We start from the raw sequence: 18,896 nt of genomic DNA, 5'->3' as shown, positions 1-18,896 counted from the left end.
GGCTGGGGTGCTTCAACTCCTTGACTACCTGAAGATTAAGGGCAAACATGTGAAAGCCAGTGGCTTGTGAAAAGGTGTTTCAAGAACCAGGGAGCTCGAAGCCCAATCCCTGGGAAAACTAGAGAGAATTCGGCCATGCCATACAAGGAGTGGTGCAGGATTTCAGCCATCCCAGGAGAATACTAAGCCATCCAAGCCTCCCTCCATTTGAACAGTGTTATGGCTGGAATAGGCCATCATTGCAGGGTTTGCGGCTATGGAAACCACTGTTCTCCCCTCGCTGAAGGGAAGAGGCTTGAGTAAGTGAGAAGGGTGGGAGGAGAGCTGCAGGAGGGGCACCAACACAGGAGCTTTGTGCAGCTACTCTAAGGAGTAACGAGACCCTGCCCAAGGGACCGCAGACCTCCGCAGAAAGACATTGCGGAGACGTGAGTCATCCCCCATCTTAGAAGAACACAGTGGTGCCCTCGGGGTTTGGGAGCCTCCGTTATCAAGAGGTGGGCCCCCTAAGGGTACAGACCATGCTCAGCTACAGGTTGGCATCAGCCTATTTTATTATCTGTTTAACTAAGGGGTTGACATGAGAGTTGCCTGGAATTGTACACGCTGTTATCAAGTGAGCTGGCCTAATGGATCAGACTGTCCAGGGAGTGTAAGAAGTAACTGAATATGGCACCCGACAGAGCACAGATTCAAAGAAGGCTGTGCAGCAGGCCTGGGAAAGACTCACACCCTGTGTGGCCTAAAAGGAAGGACCTGGGTCTAGCTGCAAACTATCCAATATTACTCCTGGGCCAGCCCTGGATCTCCGCACTGAGAAAGGCACTTACACTCCATTGTGAAAGAATTTCTGTAGTCTAAGGATGAGCTAATTGTAGCTTTAATTTTTCACTCAGTCACAGGGTCTTAACATGAATGGAAGCATGCAGTGTCTGGTAAGCCACCTTTAGAGCAGTGTGGCACGAGCTTGGCTCCTGTCCTCGTCACTGGTTGCAGGGGTGACCCTGTGTTACTTTTCAGTGGCTCACTTGCTCCATCCTCAAAGTGAGAATGGTAATAATGTCCACCTGGCTACCACATTGGCTTTCTGTGGAGCTTAAACATGCTCATGTGCATGAACGGCTTAGTGTGGTTACCAACGAGAGTGAGCATCAGAGAGCATAGAGATTGCTCTTAACCTAGGCAGTGATGATGGTGACGATAATAATAATATATTATAAGATAAAAGGCTTTTTTCTCCTTGTTTTCTTGTTTTACCTTATTTGGAAAGACATGTGCAACTTTTACTACATGTATTGGATAAATAAATGTAAGACTCGTAAAAATTTAGGAAATTATGAAAAGTGTCTGAAGACTGTCTGCAGAGCACATGAATCCCTGGATACAGGGAAGCTGGAGAGGTTAGCAGTTCAGCAGAAGCTACCCTGGGCGAGTGGTCTGAACAGTAGATATAATTGACTTTGTCTCCGGTCCAGCAGTTTCTGCTGTTCAGTTGGGTGCATTGGGTTTAGCAGTAGCCCATACACACTTTCATTAAACAGCCTGCTCTGCAGTTGACCTCAGCCCTTGTGATTTCACAGCCTTATTTCTCAACTTTGATGTCTAATGCACAAGTTCCTCAAATAGTCTAGACTTTATAGTAAATAATCTTCAATCTAGATAACTTCATACTAAACTCCACCTAATAGAGAAATGGCTTTCTCTGTATTCTTCCCCCAAACTAAAATGGGCCATGTGAAAAACTAAATGTCTTTTTTTATTCTATTGAACATGAGTTTTTAAAAATAAAATATTAGTCTACTAGCTAGTCTTTTAGAAGAATTAAAACACCTTTCATCCCTGGGCAGTGGTGGCACATGCCTTTAATCCCAGCATTCAGGAGGCAGAGGCAGGTATATCTCTGAGTTGAAGGGCTAGCCAGGTGTACAGAGTGAGTTCCAGGACAGCTAGGGCTACACTAAGGATGCTTCTCCTTGTTTTTATGCCATTTCTTAACAAGGTAATGAATAATTTTAAGTGATAGATTAGATAGATGATAGATAGATAGATAGATAGATAGATAGATAGATAGATAGATAGATAATTCCTGGCATGATTTTACATAAAGAACCCTCACTAATGATTGAAAAAGGCATATCTTTCCATTGCTGAGACACACAAGCTGTGTTGTCTTGGTTGGAGCTGCAGTGCCAATGGCAGGCAGGGCGTGAGGCTATCCCACTCTGGCTCTCTGCATCCCAGTGTTTCCTAGCTTTGAACCTTTTCAGGATTCAGGGAGAAGTTATACGCATGTGTCTCAGAAAACTACACATATTCCCCTTTCCACAACATTTGGAATGGAACTCTTCCAAGGAGTTTGTGTGGACTCTGGTTTCTCTCCATCAGCTTCCTACTATCTCTCACCTTCACCCCAACCACATTGGAGTCCTCCATGCACACAAAGTCTCCTGAACACGAAGGTTTTCTCACACCGGTCTTGACCTCTACACCGGTTAGGTGTGGATTGCCCTCAAAGGTTCCTGTGCTGTAAGATGAATCCCTAGGGTGCTGATATGACAGGGAGGTAGAACCATACGAGCAGGTCACTAAATCCCCCACCCCCACCCCAGAAGGGAGTAGTTGTGGCTCTGCAACAAAGAATTTTTAAAAGAGTGAGTTGTGAAAAGAGTAAGACTGCCCTCCCCTTCCCCTGGCTTCTCACCTTGGCCTGTGATCTCCCCCTCACACATTGCCTCATCCAGTGCCATAGTGCAGCAGTGCCAAGATAGGCTCCTCACAGGAGGCTCAGCGGATCTTGGTTCTAAGCCGCTAAGAGTACAAGGAAAACTCCTTGTCTTTATAAGGTGCCCTGTCCTAGTATTTTATTGTAACAAAACTGGCGTGGCCTTGTGTATTATTCATTACTCTCCTGCTGCTCTGATGAAATCCGTGGCCAAAGCAACTTAGGAAGCAAGAGTTTGTTTGGCTTATGGCTACAAAGGGATAGAGTCTGCAATGGCAGGGAGAACAGGCACCATGTCTGGAATTCAGGGAAGCTAGCTGGTCACATTTTCATCAAAATAGCTCCTATTCCCAGTGACGCACTTTCTCCAGCAAGGCTCTATATCCTGAAAGTTCTGTATCTCCCCCAAGCAGTGCCACTAATAGAGGGCCAGTTGTTCTAATCCCTGAGCCTGTGGGGGGCATTTCTCATTCAGACCGTCATGACACAGGTTCAGTGTTTTGTTACTTTTTGTTTCATTTTAATGGCAACCTGTCAAATACTTGTGTGGAAACCAGGAAACATGTATTAGGTAATTCTGCCCACCCCTAAGAGTTATTACATACAGTGTCACATACTAATTAAGAGTATGGGCTCATCCATTCACATACCACCTGTCTGTGGATGTGGCAGGGGTCCTTTGAATACTTTTGTGTATGCTGGATATATCCCCGTCTGGTCTAGACTTGTTTGACTCTCCCTCTCCCGCCCTAAGATGATTTCCTTGATTGTCAGCCTTGACAAGTATCCCCTTATTTCATAGGCATTAGCACAGCTAAGGTTAAGAAAATCAATATTAGTAAATGTCAACAAAGATGTGGAGGAACTGAAACCCTCGGGTGTTGGTGGGGATGTAAAGTCCTCAGGAAAGCAGTGTGGACCTGGCATTCTTCAGAGGAATGAAAGTGCACGTCCACATGAAAACATGTCGCTGCAAGACTACCAGCATCATCATGATAACTGAGAGACAGGAACAGCCCAGATGCCTGCCAACTGGGAAACTGCCTTTGATAATCTGGGCACCTGAGCAGACACATGAACTGTAGTATATCCATACAGTCAAATGCACTATAGCCATGTGCTAACACAGAAATGAAATGGTGGTGGTGTGCTATAGCCTGCAGGTGAGGCCCGAATGACTGTGTCGCCATGGTGAGGCCATAGCAGTGCCTACTCACAGGAATACCTAAGCCTGCATGTCACTGTCCTCATGCTCTGCAGGCAAGCCTGCACCTATGACCTCAGAGGGGTCACATGACAGGTGATGAGTTGGCCTGTGAGGTGTAGCTAAGAATTGAGGATGAATGCCTCAGGATGTCTGTATTTTATGAACCTCTGTCTAATCCTTGATCATTTCTCTTCGGAATGAATGCCTAACAGAAGAGTAGTCAGTCAGTGAGAGTGATTGATACTTTTATTATTATCATCATGGTTATTATTGCTATCATCATCATCGTTACTACTATTGTCATTATTATGGTCCTGGCACCTTGTTTAGCACGGCCAACCACTTTGAACCTGCCCATCCCAGCTGGGGTGGTGCTGCCATCTCCCTCCATCTTGCCATCAGACCTTCTGGAAACTGTCAGTGAATTCCAGACAAAGGCTCCATCCCAGCACTCATAGCCATGCTCCTTTGTGTTCCTCTTGGTTTCCCAAGACTGTGTTAGAGGGTCAAAGCCCGCAGGAAGCCTGCTTCCCCGTGAAGCCTCTGCAGGCTAGTGACTGGAGCCAGGGGCTGTGGTGTCAGGCAATTCTGGGTCCCACTCCTCTCAAAGCATTCATACTCCTTGTGTCCCATCACTCATGGGTGATGGAAACAGCCCAGTTAGTGAACAGCCAGGGAAAACAGGGCTAAAGGAACTCCAGACTGTTACATTGAACTCATGCTGTCAAGAAGAAAACTTAGCTTATGGACTTGCTCACTTATGAAAATATCTCTGGACTGTTGCAGGCTGTGACTCTGCAGTTGACCTGACGTTGTCAAAATCCCAAATTGCTGTGAATGATGTCTTCATGGCTCTCCGGGATATCGCTGGAGCTAGGAATCTCATGAGACAGTTTAAGTCTGTATATGTTCCTGGAAATAATACCCATCAGGTGAGTGTGCGTGACTTCAGAACCTGTCTGTCTGCTGTGTTTTGGGATTCTGAGGCCACAGCCACAAGGCAGTTCCCCTCAGGCCCTGTGAATAAGAAGTTCATTCTGGATGGGCTCCCAAGTTCCCTCTTCATGGAGCACTTGGGCTCCACTAAGTCTGGAAGTGTCTCAGTTCATCTGGGCCTCAGACAAAGGAGCTGGTGAAAAGTGGATTGGAAATCACACGTTTATAGCCATGGGTCTGTCTCAGCTGTAGACTGTAGCCCAAGGCAAGGTGCTTCCTTAGGGTCCAGCTGCCATTCACTCCCAGTGAGAGTGGGGGAACGTAGCCCCAGCTTTGTTCCTCTAGCAGGTCATCAACATGATAAGCAATGATAAAGCAAGTATTTGTCAGACTGTGGAAAGGAAGTATGTGACAAGGGAAACAACCATTAGTAAATTTCCCCTATAGCTTTCTAAGGACAATGGGAGAACCTACAGAGAATGCTTTGACTGACCTTAGGAAGAAAGATAGGACAACCCAAGATTAAAGGAGGGGGCTCTGTGAAACCCTGAGTGGGAGACCATGCAGGAATTCCCAAGGGAAGTACAAGGGACAAGACACGGGGTGCTGTGGAACCTAGGAGTTTCTCGTGGTCAATGTACAGTCAGAACGAAGGATCCTGGTGGCAAACCCGAGCTTGCATGGAAGAACAAGTGTTTCTGATGGGAAAGATCACTGAGCATGGCTATGGGACTCTTCTCTCCCTCTCCACGATGTCTCTGGTAAAATCTGCTCATCTACAGAGGCTTCTTGGTGAGTTTAGTGTGCCATAGTAGGAAGCTGGGACAGAATGAGGGGCTCATCGCAGGGTGATGACTGCTTAGTGCGTGTATAGATAAGCTAATGTTCCCATGATAACCCAGCAGAACCCCGGTTCTTCCTTCTATGTACACCTGAGGAGCACGCCTGGCCTTACTCTCCCCTTCACTTCCCACAGCAAGGAAGCCAGAGAAGCATCAGCCTGAGTTCCAAAAGGAAGTTATCTGCCATGTATACATAGGAGCCATGGGCAGGTGGCAACCTACACAAATGCCTCTATGTCCCTTGGTTCCCAGAGAGGTTCTAGAAGTATTGATCAGTGGTGCTGATAATCATCCCAAATCACCCACAAAGACATAGAGTTTGCCATAGAGTTTGGCACTCGGTGTGCAAGCAGCATTTCTCATCCTTTATTTTTTAAATCTGAGACCAGCGCCACTGCAGAATATAGTCAATTAGATAACCAGATGTGTAAGTTTATCATTAAAAAAAAAAAAGCAACAATTCTAAGTATGTGTTGTAGACTAGTTACAAAGTCACGCCGAGGCTGCTGATACACGATGATACATTTAAACCAGAGACTGTCAAAGGCAAATGGCTACACTAGCTGGCAGAGAAAATAAACCACAAAATTAATGAGGTCTTTTCCATCTTATGACCACCACAGGGCACTGATCTGGCCAGCTTCACATAAACACACAATAGCTATCAGTCATGGGTGTGATAAGCACACTAATGAGCTACCCGGCCCCTGTCTCCCCACCGCAGTACTGTCATTCCTCCAGGCCTCAGGTCTGTCCTACTGTCCTGACTTTTGGGAAATGAAGTTTTCCATGTTGCCTCCCCAGTGCTGACAACTGACAAATGGAGAGGACTGGGACGTGGCGTGCACACTGAAAATGAAGTTAGGAATGATGTAAGCGTGGAGAAGCACACCACAGCAGCAGAAAGAAAAGGGAATGAAACAGGCAGGCTTGCTGTGCACAGCTAGCTGCCTTTGAACCCATGTCTCAGGCCCCGCGTGATGGGGAGTCCCAGCTTTGGGGAGACAAAGCATGGTGGAGGCTATTCTAATTTCTAATCCTAAAAGATATAGCAGAATTTAAAGTAAAAAGCACATAGAAGTTTATGTTTAAAAGTTTTAGGAGAAATGTAATAAACAGATTTGTGGGAGGTGGGACGAGGCTAAAGAATGAGAAAGGATGCTGGGCTTCCTACTGTGAGACACTTGGGCAAGTCACTTCACACCTCTGAGACCAGATCCTCCAATGTTTGCCGGGAGTCCTGTAGACGGGACTGTGGGTCATTTTTGCTGGCTTTTGGTTTTCCAAGCTATTGTTAATTTAAAGAGTTGTGAAGTTAACAGCTGTGAGTCCAGGGGAGGCAAGGGATTCTGATGTGTTTTGTCTGCTGTCACACCCTTGGTGTCCACGGGTGCAGGTTATGCATAGGAGGTACCCATTAAACATTTGTGGGTACATCTTCGGTGGAACTCTACTATAGGTCAGAGGCAGTATCTGAACACAGAGAGAGCGTAAGTGGGAGAGTCGGGGGTAGACTCGCGTCTGAGGCAAGCCATGCTGGCTCTGAAGATAGGACTTGGCAGGGTTTCCCCTGCTGATGGTGCCACTGAGAGACTTTTAGGAGGTGAGGCCTCACTGAAGGAAGTAGTTCACTGACAATGTGCCCCACCCCATCCCTACTTTCTAGACACCAGAAACTCAGTGTCTCTTCTACCACACACACCTGCCATAATGATCCACTTCACCACAAGCTAGAGAAGAGCCACTGCCCTCAGAAGCCATGTGCCAAACTGCGGTCTTCCCCCATAGGCGGGATTCCCTCAGGTGGGCTGCACAGCAGCAGGAAACTGTGGAGCACACTTGGCAGATTTTTGCCTGTCACTTCTAACAATTTGGTGTTTGGTCCCATAGCTTCAAGAAAAAACATGTGCTTTACACCAGGCATGTGTTGTCACAACACAGCATCTAATTGAGATGTCCCAGTGCACCTTGGACAGGATGAACCCTGGTCTTGCTCTGGGTTCCTGATCCCATCTGCCCTGCACTGTTCTCCAGCCTCTCTGCCCTGGGTCTAGAGGTCCTGCAGCACCCATCTCCTTCCTCATGCCTTCTCCCCTGCTCAGACACGCATGCTCTTTGAGTCACTCATTTCCCAGCTGGCATTGGAAACACCTCTTTCTTTACCTTTATCCACTTCTCTTAGCTCAGCAGTGGCTCATGAGAAGTGAACATGAGTTGTTAAAGAAGTGATCAAAGCTCTGGAAGAAGCAGAGGAATAAGATCTGGACTGGACATCCAGAAGTCCCCAGGAGCCAGGACTTATCTCATCAGGACAGTATAGGAAATGGGGACAAGGAGGCTACTGCTAAGGGACAGGGAGGCTCCTGACTGGAAGAATATAGCATGTGACCAGAAGCAGCCTCTCCTGCTCATGGTATTCCTTGCACTTTCCCATTCTGAGTACACAGACAGGCAGCTTGGTAGATATTAGAACCTGGGATCACAGCCTCTTGCTGTATGTTGTTGGGCAAGTCACTTCACCTCTCTGTGGCCAATTCATCCTCTGTAAGAAGGACACTGTCTCACAAAGATGCCCTAAGAATATGTAGAATTAATACCAGTCCACTTCTTGTGATAGCCTCAGACTTACTGTGTGGGGACTTGTGGTAACAACATCAAGAAAAGTAAAGAGCCACCCAGAAAAGCGACATTTTGAGGTCAAAACATTACTCTGAGCTGTAAGCTCTTTTTTCCTGCTGTTACCAAATAACACTAAGGCCTTTTTCATGGGCTCCTAAAAGTAGCATGGGCCTATGACACTATCTATCTGGCTAAAGACTATCTACTCTACCTAAAGAACACACTGGCTCTGTAGTCATAGACCTCTGACATCAGCCTCCTGAGGACAGGACCATGAGCCTTGAGGAAGTTCAGTGCTAGCATTTGCTTGTGTGGAGACTTAGGGTTCAGGGTTGTCGCTGTAGACCACCAGGCCTTCCAGGTGCCTGGACCCCAGGTCGTCAAACCCTCCCATTTCTCACTGTACCTTTCCTAGGTTCCTCCTACCATGGCACTGTGCTTGATGTGCCTCCTACCTCAGCTGCAGCATCAGGAGAACATTTGCAGTGTCTCAGGGGCAAGGAGCTCACAGGCCTTTCCTGTCAAGTGTCCTCTGCCCTCCAGAATGATGACAGTGGTCATTGCATGAGTCTCTAAGACAGTCGATGGAGTCGATGAAGCCCAGATGTGGGCCTTCCTCCATGCCCCTGGTGGCTGAACAAGAGTATCTGGAACCTCTGTGCCCAAGGAGGCTCAGTTCATCTCAGCCTGGGGAAACAAGGCTCTCTGAGCAGTCTCTGAGCCCCATCTCCTTTGTCAGCACTCCCTAGCTCTGGCCAACAGCTCCACATTCTTAGTCAACCTCCGTTCTCCCTCCTAATTGTATAAATAACAACCCAACTCCAGATCTGCTCAACTACCTTTTGGGGAGAAAAAAATAGCACAGGACAGAACTAAACTAAGGCCCAAAGAACTTGATATTGTCCCAAAGAGACTTCTAACTGTGGTGTGCTTTCCAGGAAATTCTTTAGTAAGCCATTTCTTCATATTGATGTTGAAAAAATTTTATTCAATGTTTTAAGAAACAGTTTGCTTCTGGATGAAGGGAATGATGGATGGATAGACAGATTAAGAGATAAATTGAAACACTTCAAACATTTTCCTTTAAGGAGATAAAAGGAGGGGAAAAAATCATAGTATTACAAAAAGCAAAATAAAGGAGGCGTAGAATCACCACATAAAGCCACCATTGTTTCAAACGGATGTTTCCCTAGGCAATGTTGGATTGAAGCAAGCTGAACACCCTCTGTGAGCCATTTTCCTAAGATGTTGGTGCATGAACCCTGTGTAGAAAGAAGCAGGACCCAGGGCTTCTGCTCCACACACTGGCCAGCAGGGCGAAGTCCCCCTAAATGGGAAGGGACTGGGCACCAGATCAGGTCTCCTTGGCAACAGATACCTAACTAATATCAGAAATCACTGTGCACCTGGTCCCTTCCTCAGGAGTTCTGCTCAGGCTTGCAGACACAATCACACCTTATCTCTACACTGAACTTATAAGGGATACATACAAGTATTTTGTTTTTTATACTTTCTTTGAGTATGGTATTTTTAAGCCTAATTTGTCCTTGAAAACATACTGCAGTGAACACAAAGTCCCATCCCTAACCAAGAAGCTATTTACAATTGATGCTTGCTGGGAGAGGGGAGATCCATTGGGGAAAACTGATTCCAAGTTTTTATACTCAATTTTATTATATTTATATTTTATGTATTTTATCTATTTATATTTTATTATTGATACTCATTTTTTAATTTTTTATTATTTTTAGTTTTTACTCCCCAATTGGTATAAAGGCAGATATATATAGGTATATATATACCTCATATACCAGACATTATTCTGACCTCAATGTACTTTTTTCCATCTGGTATCTTTATAAATGACGGCATCTTCATAGGGCCCTAGTCATAACATCAGTGCTGTGCCTAGCATCAAGGCTGGTCGTGTGGTGGCAGCCTGCTCAGAACCAGAAGACAGTCAGTGGAGCAGCAGTCACCTCCCTTCCCTGGGACAGTCCTTAGAGCACTGTGAGGCATGGTGCCGTCCACACAGTGATCTGGGAGCTGTTTGGCTTGGTGCTGAGATTTCCCTTGGCTTGGAAACCTCACAACCTGTAAGGGGCTATTTTCTCAGTCATAACTCCACAGCCCCAGCACTCCTCAAAGGGACACTCCCAATTATTATTCAGGAATTGTCAGACTTGGAGAAGCCCAAAGCTCTAGCTGTCTATCAAATATTTGTAGTTCTCCCAGTGTAGAGCAGTGCACCTTGCAGGGGTCATTTCTGCCATTAGTAGTCTTGCCTGTCTCCTAGTTTGGCATTCTTTCTTTATCAGGTTGCCAGGGAAACAGAGCTGGAAAGTTAAGCAAAAGTCCAATTCCTATGCAGAGGGCACACAGGGTTTAGTAACCTCTGCCCACACAGGCGTGAAGAAAGAGTGGAGTTACTACTTCATCTCAGTCCTCGTGTGTCCATGGCTGACAGGGCTGCGGGTTCCTGAACCCACCCTCCTATTGCCTTTACCTGCTGAGATCACGCGAGAGCACCTGGTCTAGATTCCGCTGCAGGTAACTGGAACCGTGACCAACCCTGGTCTGTAAATTGTGGGTGAAAGCCATACATTCTCATGTGTGGCAGTAACGTCTTTCTGCACATCCTGCCCCCTTTTCTTTGACCTGTCCTCAGATGAGGCTGCAGTACTGTCTCCAGTACAGGGCTGCAACGCCCTGGGATACCAGACTCTCACTGTGAGGTCTCAGAGTGAGGAGATTGCCAAACACCCTATCCTGGGAACAAAGCATAAATGACAGAAGTGGAGACCTGCTTAATACTGAAGCAGCCTGCACAGTGCTCTACTCTGTAACTCTGTGTGACCCAAAGAAAGACATGGTGGCACTCCAGAGAAGCCCCACCTGTCACCTTCTGCTGCCCCTTGCCTGAGAAGCACATGCTGCCTCACAAAGTACAAAGTTCTATGACAGCCAAAGCTGCTCACTCCAGGGGCCTGAACTCAGCAGGTTCTCATCAGCAGAGCCCACGCTGGGAGACTTGTGATAAGCTTTCCAGGGAGGGGAGGTCCAAGTGCTGCTTTCTACCCGAAACAGTCAGCGCAGAACAGGCCTTAGTTCTTTTGTGCTTTAGATAAGCAATTTGGGAGTTCTCCTATCTGTTATTTATATAGCAATGCTTATGAACTAATATTTTTTAAATAATCGATGCTTCTATTGTTTACTAGGTTTGGTTATAAATAAAAATAGAAAAAAGAAGAGCATTCTAAGTGGCTTATACTGGAAAGATAATATGTTGGATCTCACAACAAACGTCTGGAAGTCAGCCTAAAATGGGAGAAAGTAGCAGAGCCCCAAGGTAGAGCAAGTCCCTGCTGGTTCCTCCTGCCGTACCATCCCCTTCCATCACCCCTGTAGCAGAGCCACACAGACTAAGCTGACAGAGTCACAGGCCAGCCTCACACTACTACATCCAGGAGGATAAAAAGACACATCGTTACCTCAGCCACAAGTCACATCTCTCAAATGACACGCTGAGTCCAAAGCATTATCATATGAAAGTAGAATGGTTGCAGCCAAAAAGCACATGAGATTCATGTTCCAAGAGTGTGTCAGACAGTAGGGAAAGACACGTGATCCTTCTGGATTTGTGTGCTGTCTTGCACTTTCAATCATGGTTTATTTCCACACTCTAAATAATTGCCGACTCCTTGCCCTAAATAAACGAGATTTACCTTCCCCTGTAACACAGAGTAGTCACAAAGCCTCAAGAATGAATATGGTGCCATCAAGCCTCTGCTCCAAGGGATCCCAGCCCAGCTGGCAAGCAGAGCTAGTGCTCAGCCTCATAGCACAGCAGGAAGGAGACCAAGGAGAAAAGAGGGAGGGGAAAGGATGGAGAGACAGATCCACCCATGAGCATCATCCTCTCCCAAAATCCTCTCAGCCTCCTACCAATCCCCACACCCATGCTAGGACCTTACTGAGTTTCTTTCTCCTCTCCTTCTCCTTTTCTCCTTCTCCTTCTCCTTCTCCTTCTCCTTCTCCTTCTCCTTCTCCTTCTCCTTCTCCTTCTCCTTCTCCTTCTNTCTCCTTCTCCTTCTCCTTCTCCTTCTCCTTCTCCTTCTCCTTCTCCTTCTCCTTCTCCTTCTCCTTCTCCTTCTCCTTCTCCTTCTCCTTCTCCTCTCCTCTCCTCTCCTCTTCCCTCCCTCCCTCGCAGCTTGTATGTATTTCTCAGTTGCTCTGGGTGAAGTTCCTTTAAATGAGCCAGTTTTATATAAACCAAGCAAACAAATACATATTAGCTCTTCAAAGGAAGCAATGGCCTTTCTGTCTTGTATTCTCTCATGCTTTCTATCACCATTTCATTCTATTGCAAGTAGCAGTGATCTGGAAGCTGGTGGCTTAAACATACAAGGTTATTTTCCTTGTGAGTGGTCCTTGCTAAGCTGTGCCGTGGTTGTCACAGCTCTGTAGGCCTCACCACAGCTTTTCCTGTCTCTGCTCTATGGCCTTAGGAATACCCTTGTCTTCCAAGATAGCTGCTGCAGCTCCAGGCATTGCTTCCGTGTTCTATGCAGCACAACAGAGGAATCAAAAGAAGGAGCCTTCCCTTTTAAAAGGCATGTTCTGGAAGCCCCACCTCATCCTTCTGCTTCTGGCTCATTGCCCAGTAGTGGAAGTATAGATGCCCACAGTTGTATAGCAACCAGGAGAAGGATCAGTTGATAGCATGCTTGGCTGAAAACTGAGTCTACTATATAATGATAAAATACGACAGTCAGCTTGGTTGGATTAATAAGCACTCTGCATTCGTGAGGCAACCTATGGCTGCGTCCGTGAGGGCTTTTCTAGAGAAGATTAGCTAGGTAGTCGGGAAGACCCACCTGAATGCTGGTGGCACAGTCCTGTGGCCCAAAGTCCCAGGTGGAGTAGTGTGGGGGAGGGGGAAGCCAGCCGAGGGCTCCCAGGTGCTGTCCCTGATTCTCACTGACTTCTCAGTCCCACATGCCTCTCTGCCCTGCACGGTGGACTGGATCACCAGAGCCAACCTTTCCTCCCAGGAGTTGCTTCTTGTCACAGCAAAAGAAGACACATCTAATCCCCTCACTGAGGAAGAAGTAGTGTCCTTTCAGATGACAGCGCTGATGAGGTAGTTGAGTGTTGGCCAATGGACTCTCCTGAGGGAAGGGCTTTAAAGATTCAGCATCCTAGAGAGGAAATATCCAGAAATCCCTGATGGTGGATGAGCAAGCTCTCCAGACCACTTACTCGTCTATAAAGTGAAGGCCTTTTTAAATTTACTTAAGATGTTTATTGGATCATTATGTCAAATTTATTAATTTGGAAAATGTGGAAAGGAAAGAAAACAAATCCCTGTTTCTTCCTGCGCCCAGGGTTAGCATTTTCGTGCGCTTCCCCCTAGTCTCATTTCCATGCATGAATAATTTATTAACTTTCAGCGAGCAAAAAAAGATCTGTTTGTATTAATGGTTTGCTTTAGAAAAACAGAAAGCAACAAGCACAAAAGTTCACCTTCCTCTCCCTAGCCTGGCGCCCGCCCTTCAGTAGCTGCTGGAGATAGGTGTGTATATCACAGCCTGCTTTTCTATACTCACCAGCTACACACTGTCATGTTCTCCCTGCCACTTTCTATAATGGCCAGCCCATCACACACGTTTCTCACCTCACACTGTTCACTCACATGCCAGGCTGCACCCTGTTTTTAGCCCTGTCACGTTCCCAACATTCCTCCCTATAGAGGAATAGTGTTCCTCACTTAGAACACTCCCTGCCATGGGCACTTGAGTGGTTTGGATAGGAATGGCCGCCATAGGCTCATAGATCTGAATGCTTGATCATTAAGGAGGAGTGTAATACTCCCTACCGACAGGGATTAGTAGGTGTGCCTTTGGGGTGTGTGTGTGTGTGTATGTGTGTGTGTGATCATGCTGCTTGTAGATGCAGATGTAGACCTCTCAGCTACCAAGTCAACTTGCATGCTACCATGCTCTCTACCATGATAATAATGGACTAAACCTCTTAGACTGTAAGCAATTCCCAACTAAATACCTTTTTATAAGCGTTATCATGGTCATGGTATTTCTTCACAGTAATGGAACAGTGACTAAGACAGTGGTGTCTAATCTTTTCTTACTTCAAATAACAAATGGCTCTTTCTGAATGGATTTCCATGCATGAACATAATCAAGAAACTGGAGTCCTCCACTGAGCAAACATAGCCCTCCCAGATGTGTGGTGAGACATGATGTTGATAGTCTATACACTGCTGCATATCTGAAATATTTTAAGGGACTTAGAATATGGAAAGGTAACTTAGGTTTTCTCTAAGAAAAGCAAAAACAAGCTAGAGATGAGGTCAGCACACTGACATATCTGTAACCATGGCTACAGCACCTTGTGTTTACCCATGGGAAGAGCTACATAGAGCTCAAGATGAGCTGCCTCTCAGCAGTGCCCTGCTAGAACCTGGCTTCCCTGGAGTGATATGGACCAGACAGTGTGACAGTGGGAGGGGAGATGCCATGTGTGCCTCTGCACTGAACACCCCACATGCACTGCCAGATGAGTTTGGGCAGCAGAAACAACCATGAGTCAGGGAGGAAGGTGGCCCAGTCTGGGAAAAGAAGGCTCAGGGAGAACTTTCTAGCAAGAACTCAGGAAAGAGGTCAGTAAGACAGCCGCCTCCAGACAGACCTAAATATGGGTCTGCAGGGTATTTAGGTCACAGAAAAGAAAAGTGCCCAGCGCCATGCAGCAAAGCAGAGCTGTCGTAATCTAACATCACCCTTATTGGACAGAGATGCCTATGGTGCTCTGTGACCCTGTTCCCACCTCCACCTGGTCAGATTCCTTCTGTCACCTTAGCTTCCTTTTCTGACATAGTCATACATGGAGCTGAGCTCTGTAGGGGAAGGAGGGATGGGCTTGGATGTTGACAGTCACTGCAAATAAACACTCACATTCCTAGTGGAGGGGATGAGTCTTAGAATGTTTAGAGACCATCTTCTTGTTTATATCAAACGACAAGACTTTGTTTCCTACCATCCTTCCTACATAAAATTGCCACTTGAAATCTAGATTGAGCATTTGTTCCTACTGTGACCATAGCTCTGGTGAGGGACATTTGGCTGAAGAAGAAAGTAGAGAGGCAGGGCTGCACTAGAGCAATGAAGAAGTACAAGCTGGAATCCATGTGGTGTCGAACAATGTTTAAAAGATCTGAAGTATCCTTTTAAAGGACTAAAAAGCATCCTTTAAAAAAAGGCTAGGGAAGGAAGGAGTTAGGGGCAGATGTGAAAGAAGTTAAGGGGGGAGTTAGGGTAAATATGATCAAAACACATTGTATGAAAATCTCAAAAAATTAATAAAAATATTTTTAAGTCTCAAGATTGCTTGTTTTTAAGTTATTTTTCCATACTCTAATCTTTTCCATAATCTTGCACATACAAATCATAGCCATTGCTCAGTATCAAACTAAAATGGCTTAACTTCCTCAGATGTCCATAAAACTGTCTCCAGACACAGCAAACGAGTGCATTTCCTCACAGCACAGTGTTCTGTCTTTCCAGGCATCCTATAAGCCGCTGTTGAAGCAGGTTGTGGAGGAAATATTTAATCCTGAGAAGTCAGATCCTGTTGACATTGAACATATATCCTCAGGCCTCACTGATCTCCTGAAAACTGGATTCAGCATGTTCATGAAGGTAAGCGCCCATGACAGGGTCATGCTGTGTTCATGAAGGTAAGGTCCCGTAAAAGGGTCATCCTGAGTGTCACATGTTCCTTTGCGGAGCTGGTCCCTTTGCTTAGCCCTGCTGGGAGACAGTGGAATACAATCAAGACAATCTTTTCTGGTGGTGTGCAGCCTGAGCTCACAGCCTCCTACAGCCTCTTTGGCCCTGAGTCTTATGATCCTTCCCTAACAACACATTTACCCTCAGTGAGCTCACAAGGCCCCTCAAGAGCACCACTGGGAACCGTTGACACTCAAGATGGTTTGTGACCCACATGAGCCTATACACTACTTACTGCTCACTAGAACTTACTCTGTAAGAGAGTGAGCAGCTCTGGGTACTCCTAGTATCATCCCAAGACTTATTCGGAGATGCTTTTTCTTATAGTCCAGCAGACTCCTTGGATTTCTCTGCCTCACGTCTGGAGTGGGTCAGAATGACTGAGCAACCCTTGAAGTAGGGATGAAAGCAGGAGAAAGTACACAAATGTGATCTATTTTTAAGCCACTGTAAACTTTCTAAATTTAAAAGGATCTAAACAAGATTGCAGACTGACCTCCCAGGCTATGCCCATATTTCAGCGGTAATAACTCTCGGAAATAACAGAATGTTTTGCCAACTTCAAAGAGTCTTTGAAATAGTGAGTAAATCTGCATAAAAGATCCAGCCTTTTGGAGTTCAATAAAAGCATATTCCAGGAAAACTGGCCTATTCCAAAAACCAGAGAGGACAGACGCCAGACATCAGATTGGAAACGGAGCAGTAAATTGGCTGGAGTGGCCCTCGACCCTTGGTTCTGATATTCCCCAATACCAGCAGCTTCTAATGCAATCCCTGGCTGCTCATTTTCTATCTCTGCCTCTTCTCTTTCTTTCTTTTTCTTAATAAAGCAATGCAACTCAGCTTCCTAATATGTCCAGGGCTCCTGTGCTGAGTCTAAGTCCAGAGTTGTTGGATCATTCTCTTCCCCTCTGTCCTGAATAGCTCTTCCTTGTGGCCATTTGCAAAGGATGGAAGGAAGAGGGGAGGGGAGGGGAGGGAAGGGGAAGGGACTGGAGGGGAGGGGAGGGGACGGGAGGGGAGGGAAAAAAACAGCATAACTTCTGGGATGGCCATGGTTTCCAATGCTCTGCACTTAAGTACTTCTTCTACAAGCTTGGACACCCCGTGGTAACCATGGACTGTCTTACGATGTTAGTCTTCTCTTGACCCCTAGGTACATTTTCTATCACTTGACCCCCAGGTATATTTTCTGTTACTGTCCCACAAATCAAGAGCTGCCATACTTGAAAGTTACCCCTGTAAATGTTAGTATTACCCCCTCTCTTCCTGTGTTCAGCCATCACCTCCTCTGTGGCCTTGCCTATGGACCTTGGACCCCTGCTGGGTCAGTGTTGAAAATGGGGCATTGTTGGGACTCCTGTTCATCACCCAGCTGACCTCAGAGCGAAGGCTCCTAGGAGTGGTTAGAGGGAGAATTGTGTTCTTCCAGTTGCCATAACATCTCAAAACACCACTTTGTGAAAGGCAAAGCTGGACAGAAGGACTTCCATTCTGCCCCAGCGCCTGTTGAGAGAGAAGGAGGTGGTGGGATGCAGATTGACTCACAGCTGATGCGAACAGTGTCCAGGCTTCCCACCCACGGTTGTGATGACAGTCCCCAGGGAGCAGTCAGCCAGCATGCTTCATCCACGCTCCTGGCCATGCTCAGCAGATAGATCCCACCCTTATCCCCATCACACCCAGTGAGGAAACTGAGGCTCCCCCCATGGCTAAGCAGTGAATGCAAATTTCCAACAGCCTTGGATTCCATCTCATTCTTTCCAAAGAGCACTCAGTAAATGGCAACTCTGGCGTGTGCCCTGTAGTCATCCCCGCTCCAGACAACTGGCCTGACCACAGCATTCCCTGGCCCATAGCTGCCTCGTGTGCTCTTGGAGGTTAAATGGTCTGTCTTGTTAATGCTGGTATTCTTAGGGATAACTCAGCTACCTTCCCTTTCCTGAATCGATGCAGCTCATGAAAAAGGTGCAGCTAGTTCATGAGTTGGTCATGGAGCCTCTGATGTGAGTGAGATCACACAGGGCTCGGGGGACCTGCTGTCCCTCAGACTGCTTTTCTGGGACCTGGACCCAGGTCTCATGGGAAGAGTGAACTCGTGTATTGGCAGATGTATCACTGCTACACATTAAGTCATCGCTCTGAATCCTCGGGGGCACTTACTACTCCTGGCTCTGGCCACTCGCTGCCCTTCCTGTCCTGCGCTCTGGAATCTGTTCCCTACTTTCTCGCCTCACTTGTTAACTGAGCCAGAAAGGAACAAAGAGGCAGAACTTGATGACATAAAGGATTCCCATGAGGAGTCCTTCCCTCCTTAGTAGTCAGTAGCTGACTACTGCTGCATAAGTGGATCCACTCTCAAATTCTAACTTGTATTAGAAGGCAGATGCTGCTCTGCCCCTGGTGAGTGCTTTCTCTACACTCAGAGATGATTTCCTGTTGACTTGGCGTGACCCAGAGGCAATCTGCCAATGATGTAGAAGATGAGAGTAGATTGGAGACATGGCAAGAAATACACAGAGAGTCAGTGCTACAGTCACAGCGCAGGAAGCATGGTGTGAGCCACATAGCCAATAGCAGAAAGAATTCTGAAAAGGGTGGTTCTGGTCCTGTGTGTCTCCCTCCGGGCTCTGTATCTTTTGTACACACGCTGTGGCTGTATTTATAAGTTGTTTTTTATAACTATGTGCCTTAGTTGTCTTCCTCCAAGCTGATGTCTTTCAGAGTAGTGTTTTTCTGTTTGTTTGTTTGTTTGTTTGTTT

The 18,896-nt window shown here is 46.5% G+C and overlaps 1 protein-coding gene across 1 annotated transcript in view; it reads left to right on the top strand.

Annotated features, from left to right (window-relative positions):
- Scfd2 (sec1 family domain containing 2) overlaps positions 1-18,896 on the top strand; it is a 322,071-nt gene that overhangs the window by 286,750 nt on the left and 16,425 nt on the right. Inside the window, exons 6-7 of the mRNA XM_021162778.1 lie at positions 4,716-4,861; positions 15,910-16,044. Of these exons, the coding sequence (XP_021018437.1) occupies positions 4,716-4,861; positions 15,910-16,044 (281 nt within the window). The remainder of the gene's footprint in view (positions 1-4,715; positions 4,862-15,909; positions 16,045-18,896) is intronic.

This window comes from Mus caroli, chromosome 5, assembly GCF_900094665.2.
Source record: "Mus caroli chromosome 5, CAROLI_EIJ_v1.1, whole genome shotgun sequence".
NCBI lineage: Eukaryota > Metazoa > Chordata > Mammalia > Rodentia > Muridae > Mus > Mus caroli.
Note: the sequence above shows the minus strand (reverse complement) of the source record. Positions and strands in the feature narration are given on the sequence as shown.